At 33.2% G+C, this 6,959-nt stretch overlaps 2 protein-coding genes and 1 non-coding gene across 3 annotated transcripts in view; 2 read left to right on the top strand and 1 right to left on the bottom strand.

Annotated features, from left to right (window-relative positions):
• The window catches only part of LOC106107798 (protein PRRC2C-like), a 10,452-nt gene extending 10,053 nt beyond the window's left edge, over positions 1 to 399 (top strand). The window contains exon 11 of the mRNA XM_013288802.1: positions 380 to 399. Within this exon, the coding sequence (XP_013144256.1) occupies positions 380 to 399 (20 nt within the window). The remainder of the gene's footprint in view (positions 1 to 379) is intronic.
• Positions 400 to 1,125: 726 nt separating this feature from the next.
• Trnat-agu lies at positions 1,126 to 1,199 on the bottom strand. The gene has a single exon. It is a non-coding gene; the product is annotated as a tRNA-Thr (tRNA).
• Positions 1,200 to 1,533: 334 nt separating this feature from the next.
• The window catches only part of LOC106107797 (CTL-like protein 2), a 20,149-nt gene continuing 14,723 nt past the window's right edge, over positions 1,534 to 6,959 (top strand). Inside the window, exon 1 of the mRNA XM_013288801.1 lies at positions 1,534 to 1,675. Coding sequence (XP_013144255.1) covers positions 1,615 to 1,675 — 61 coding nt within the window. The 5' untranslated portion in view covers positions 1,534 to 1,614. The remainder of the gene's footprint in view (positions 1,676 to 6,959) is intronic.

Below are 6,959 nucleotides of genomic sequence, written 5' to 3'. Positions count from 1 at the left end.
CGTCCGACCGATGCTGCCTCGAGACCTCTCATTAGTGAATATGTAGCCGCGGTTTGCATAACGACTCGTCGATGCAATACGAATAAATAATAAATGCAAGTTGGAGCGAGAAGACGGCCGCGCCCCCGAGCGGTGCGCGCTTGCGCTCCATGTATCATAATCAATTATTATATGCGAATAAAATTATTATGACCCATTAAGTTTTTTTATTTGTTAACCTTTGAGTGTTCATACATGTAAATCTTGTAATGTAAGAACTATATTGTTCAGGGTTCTTCGGAACATATTGAAGTTTATGTGAACGAACTTTGTAAGTCGATATATACTAATTTGTATGTAAAATATAGGTAATCTGTTTAAATGTTAATGTGTTGGTCAGTTGAAACTTCTATGAATTGAGTAGCGGTTGAAAGTATAGCGTGAGTGATTATTGTATTAAAACACGGTATCATTGTGGTTTGGTTTTATTTTTTGACACCTGCCTACTACAAAAATCGTAACAAGTCGCTTAGATTCGTGGGGCTGGGGGAGCAATCGACTTGACGTGATAAATTTGGGGTAATTCATACTGTAGTGCAAAATAAAAAAAAAACATGGAAATAAACTTTTCAAACTTATTCGAATTGTATGGTACTCTAGGTACTGAATGTGAGTCATTACAGCGAATCATGTGCCCACTATGTAAACTGAACGTATTTTTTATGGTTAGTAACTTGCCGCTATCAATTATCAACGGGGTTGAGGGCGTGTCAGCTATTTGTTTCCATCTATGCGACTATGTACAAGAAGTATATTTTTTTCTGCTTTCAAAACTATTAAAATTCATGAGTGGCATGATAATTTTGAATCAAATTTGTTTCCAACAATACATAAAAAGACATCTCAACAAAAGCGTTACCCTGCTGGCTAAGAGCCAAGTTTTGGGAACCCCAACAGGAACGTACGAAGTTAGGGACGACTAGCCGGCGCCAATAACATCACAATAACACGCACATGTACCTTTAAGGTATATCCCTCATGTAATTTGTATTTAGACCAAACGAGTCACAAAACAACTTGATCAATAGAAATTCATTGCTTCTCTTACGTTTCATTTATTTAAAAAAAAATATAGGCAATTAACCAAGGCCCCGGCGAGATTCGAACTCGCGATCTCCTGTTTACTAGACAGGCGCTTTAACCAACTAAGCCACGGCGCCCATGTTGTAGATATCAAAATATGAATTTTGCTTTTTTATCATTAAGCAAAGAGTTTTTTTTAAACAAAAAAACAGAGTTATATTAATGCACTTAAAAACTAGACGTCTTATAAGCAGGGAAATAAGACATCTTATAGGTAAAAGGAAAGTTCATAAAATTGTCTGAACCGTATTTTCTGGAGGGTAGATTAAAATATATTAGCAACGTGAAACTGTAGTTGGAGCTAGTCGTGGGTCAACAACCAGACGGTGGCGGATCCTTTGTTCGCATCCTGCTCCGTTTGGGACGTTTACCCCGCTTTAAAACAACGTAAAACTTCTCCTAAACGTCAGACTATTGTAAAAGTTATTGATATATTCAAACATATTTTAAGGAGCACCCGTGTTGTGTTGAATACTCGATCGTTACTGCGAAATGGAAGATGAATTCTTAAAGAAGCTGCAAGCATTATACACTGCGCCGGTTAGATCTCAAGGTAAGCCATGTGTAGAAATAGTCATTCTCTTAAATTCATATTGAATTTTCAATTAATCAAAACGTTAATGTGATTATCATACCCCTTTAACTAATCAAACTACCAGCCTAGTTGATTTGACTAATTTCTGCATGTTCATTAAATTAACATAATGAAACTTGAGAGAGGTCTTTGACCGTTGTTCACTTAGACAGCTGCATCTATAGCGCATGCTTACATACTAAGAACTCGGGATCAGACGGCTGACGATCTGCTTACAATAAGACAATTAGTAAAGGAACTAACTAAACTAAATAACTTACTAGTTACCACCACTGTGTTATAATGAAAAGTAAACATAGGTACTAATAGAACATATATTTTTATGCGTTAAACATAAATGTTAACCATGAGAATCTTAAACAATATTTTTACATACAATTTAAAATTGACAAAAAGTCAATAAAACAATGAGAATTGTCCTTAGCGTTCTAGAGTTTGGTCTCCCCAGCTGAAAATCCTAGCTCTGTTGCGTGCTTAACATATTGCAAGTGACCTCGCACATTGCATCAAGAGGTGCAAACTGCATTGTTTTGTACATTACATGTGCGTAATGACCTTTGAAGAATTTCAATCTTTTTTAATTTTAGGGAGTTCAAGACAACGTTGATCTAGTTTTTTTTTATTTACGCGATAATCGGATTATAAAAAAACATAATCCTTTAGTGGCTGCACGTGATCAAATTCGTGTGACGGATACCGTTCATGATATCTAAAACGAGAATTGCAAAGTCTTTTGCACTTGGACCATTTTTTGGTTTAAATTATATACGCATTATGCACATACATATATTTAATACAAATATGGTTAGCATAACATAGAGTTGCACGCTAACCAAGAACTTACTATGGATTCCTATAAGTCATCAGTTCGCATTCTAAGAAATTATGTCAAAGCTAGTACCTACTTATGTTCTCCAGCAAGTACAAAATCCATTGTGAAACTAATTAGCGCCGTCGCTCGATAGGTAATCGATGCATACGAGCAATAGGATCGTGATAAAATCTCTAGTAGTCTGTATATTCGCTAATGCTGTTTTTAATCGTTGTTAAATGAAAAAAAAGCATACGTATAATATTCGAGCAAATTATAATCTTTCTTTATTGATTTTTTTTTGTTAGTAAGTATCTTCATAAGACTATGTTCATGTTTAAAAGTATATTTCTAATTAGAAGACACTAAATGCCATGATTACAGATTAAAACGACATTTTTCAATGAATAAATAAAGATAAGTATTAAATAACAAATAAATCGAAAAGTAATACGTGAAATTGATTAGCTCTTTGAAAATATTATTTTTAACAACATATTTGCACGTTTTTGTCATGTCGCCATTACCTTTCTGCACACTAATTACATTCTACCTCCGTGACAAAGGGGTGGCACTATCAACTATTCATGTTAAGTGCACTTTAATCATAATGCTAACGATAGTAGACATGCGATATTACTAAAGATATAAATATTTTGTAACACTTTATTTACATTGTTTTAATTAAAGCACAAGAGGTCAATAAGAGAAGCATTTTTTGTTTTAGTTATAAACAAATAACTACAATGATAAAATCTCATTTGCTAACGGTTTCACGGAAAGCATGTTAACTGATAAGATTGCAGAATTAGACGAGCAAATCCAATTATTTTTTCCTCATACACGTCATCAAAATGTAATAGGTCACATCCATACGTTTTAGTGGTAATTGAAATACGTCGTGTATACGCTGTCAAGCAAATCGGTTTAATTAATTAATTGATAAGCTCTTTGTTTACATATTACGGGTAATAAAGATATTTGCGGGCAATATCAATGATCAACATTTGTAAAAGGAAGGGTAATTAAACTTGTTGTAACTGTTAAAATGTTACCTAGACACATACATTAAAACTGAACATTTCGCCTCTTCAGTTAAAACTGACAGAAGTATTATACATTTAACGAACTTTATTGCTACAAAACAAGTGTTTAACATTACTGATAAGCCTTTGGTTGTATATCATTCAATTACGTTCATGTTGTGAAATAAATAATAGGGAAAGCCCGTAATCATTTCTCAAATAAGTAGGCAAATAAAATGTTGAATTGTTGATAGCGTAATATCACAAAGGAAACTTTAAAATTTTGCGTTAATTTTAGCGGTTATCTACGATTGTTTATAAAACTACATGTGATAAGAATTACCAGTAAGTGGACAATCAGTATTTCCCAGCAATTATGAAAACATCATTCGATGGATTTGAGTTATCTTAAATCGAATTAAATAATCAATGAGTCGTTATAGTTAAGCTATTGATTCTTCTTACTAATTCTGTTTGATGGTCTTTTAGAAAAGGATTTTATAATCGTATCAAAATTTCAATTGTTAAAAGTAAGATGAATATGATGTAACATGTTAGAGCCTAAAAAATAACAAGTAAGAATACTTTTTGTCGTGTTTCTGGTAGCTGCTAATCGCGCCAGAGTAACAGACTTAATTGAGCTTATTGTTGCTCTAGATAAGGTGCACCCGCTGTGTTCGTATGTGGCGAATTGACTATGATTCCATTGCCCGCTTACGACACGTGAACATAACAATGTTTGTTACGGGTGTAAAAAAAGATTAAAATGCATCAAGTATTACCATTATCTATGCTTTTATTGCCTTGTACCGTACTGGGGTAAGTTAAATATAAATGATGAAATAAAAAAGAAAATCCACTTAAAACTATATACAACATTCGTTTACGAGTAGTATACTCTTAAACGAATGCTAAGTTTAGTATTGGTCGGCGATTACTTTTTCTAAGTTACCAGATGTTTAATATCCTTTTAAGTACTCATTGTGATTTCAATTTCCAACACATGGCTATTTCCTTTTTTACTTGTTTATCGGATTGTCCTGTGGAGAACTGCACAACGAGTTGCGACGACAACATTCAACCACGCTCCTCTTGCATTATTGCGAGAGTGAAGTGATTCAGTAGTCTTGTAGTCATCCAATCCAACCAATCAACATTCAGCAGTCGTTGTTCCGACGCTCCGTTGAACGGACGCGTTGCGAGAATCATCGCTAGCGTATCTACAAAACTTTCGTTTACGATTGTGTTTGTAAATAAAAGGCAATTTCAAAGTTTTAGTGAATTTAAAATATGGATACGTGTCGCCTTTATCACTTAAATGTAACTTTCGATTGTTTACGTTAAACAACGCTTGTCTGTTGTAGTGAAAGTGATAGTACAAAAATATTTACCGGTGATTTACCTGTTTTGACAACAACAAAGGATCGACCCCGGCTTTAAATTAAATGCACATAAATCGTCATCATGGGTAAAGATTATGGTGAGTTTGGGCAAGTAATTATAAAATCATTTTAGTTAATACGAGCCATGTTTATTGTCTTGATAATGAATGACGCTTCCTCATACATTAGTTGTAGTAAACAGAAAAGTGTAGGTACCTACAAAAACATTGAATAAAAATACATAACTAATACTTGAAGTTTCCTATAATGATAATCTTACTATATATAAGTTATAAATTTTTTTTGTTAGTAAACAACAACAAAAATGTTTAATCTACAAAGCTCATAGTCGCTGATACAAATAACTTCATAAAAGTAGTAATTTTCTTTTGTTTCCATGATTATTAAGGCGATGAGGATTAATTGGTCAATTGGTTTAAATGACATCAATAAAGGATGTGCTCGGTTTTGTACGTAGCTTGTGTCTAGAAAATGTTTTTTTATATTCCTTGTTACTGTTACGTTCTTAATGTACTCTAAACCTATTCCGTTTTGTTTGTCTTGTGGTCAATGTTTTGGATTTTTTAAATACGTACAATCGGTATTTCTGGTGGTGTTCCACCATGAAAACTCTCAAAAGTTAATAATATTATTGTTAAAGTAAGTTAAAAGAAAACAGACGCTACGAATAAATTCTTATTTACACTTTATAAATTAAAATATCAAAATATCGGATAGTGATAATGCATCAATATGCAGTATCAGATACGTTCTATAACAATATTGCATTTTGATTTCTATGCCTAAGCGATAAAGCTAATGTTTGGCTTCACTTAAGTTAAACGAAATTGACCTTCACGGAGCCGCGATCACAATTTACGTAATTTTGCAATAACGAGACGAATGTTGAACTGGTTGATTTAGTTATTACTTCGAACGAAATTCTACACTCGAAGCAAAATAGTTTAAACAAGGTTCCTTACAGCTTACAGGGTAGGTACAAAAATCGTTGATTTGTTACGCATTCAAGTAATAAATATTCCGAACGAAATATGTATCGAGAAACTTGAATGTACTGAATAAGAATGATTTGATGATGATCGACATGGTTGTAATGTGTGTAATTCAAGGAGAAAATTCACTATCACGTTGCCTTGCCTATTAGAGTGTAGTGAAGGTTTATGTGACTCAACAATGAGAGCGGAAAAACCTGCGCGTTCTGTTAATGATTAAAGTAACTAAGTACCACAGATAATGCAATCCATACAAGTAACTACATGAATAAATCAAGTGTACACATATTAAATGCATTGTGACATTATATTGTTAACTACCTGTTCCCGTGCGGCTTCATCCGCATGAAATTATGAAAATTTTATATTAGTGTTTACGTTTGTCAAGTTATTAATAGCAAATGTCAAAATGACATGACATGATAAACCTTGGCAATCTTGTTTCCTTGATGTTGACAACAACTTATGGTCTCTTTCCCACATTAGGGTTTTTATCCAAAATATTTACCCCTAAGTTTAATGGCGTGAAAATATATAGCCTAAACCGTGACGTAAGTGTAGGGCTTTTTATTAAAAAGAGAATTATTCAAAAATATGCTGTAGACGCTGACATCTTAGGCAACAAAGAAGTGTGTGTACGCTTTATTATAATAGTATAGAGTATAGATACATGGCTGGAAAATTAATTTTTTATCGTTGTAGACTTTTCCGAAAAAAAACCCTACTTTATTTATGCTTTAAATTAGCAGACAGGTTAATGTCCTCGCCTCGTCCCTTTATAAATATAGATATTGGAATATATTTTAATCACTGTTCACGTTTGAGTAAGTTTCTAATATCCAAAACGTTGAGGCGGACATTTTGTGGAATGTTGAACTGAATTAGAAAGAATATTTTATCTTTTTTAGCTGCTATTGCCAGTTTAAAATAAAAGTGTCTGCCTTTAGACACTTATTTTAAACCAGCAATAAGTTCATGCTTGCATTGTAGGAAAAGGGAATATAATAGTGC

Source organism: Papilio polytes, unplaced genomic scaffold (assembly GCF_000836215.1).
Source record: "Papilio polytes unplaced genomic scaffold, Ppol_1.0 DF821845.1, whole genome shotgun sequence".
Taxonomy (NCBI): domain Eukaryota; kingdom Metazoa; phylum Arthropoda; class Insecta; order Lepidoptera; family Papilionidae; genus Papilio; species Papilio polytes.
This window is presented reverse-complemented; position numbering and strand designations above follow the sequence as displayed.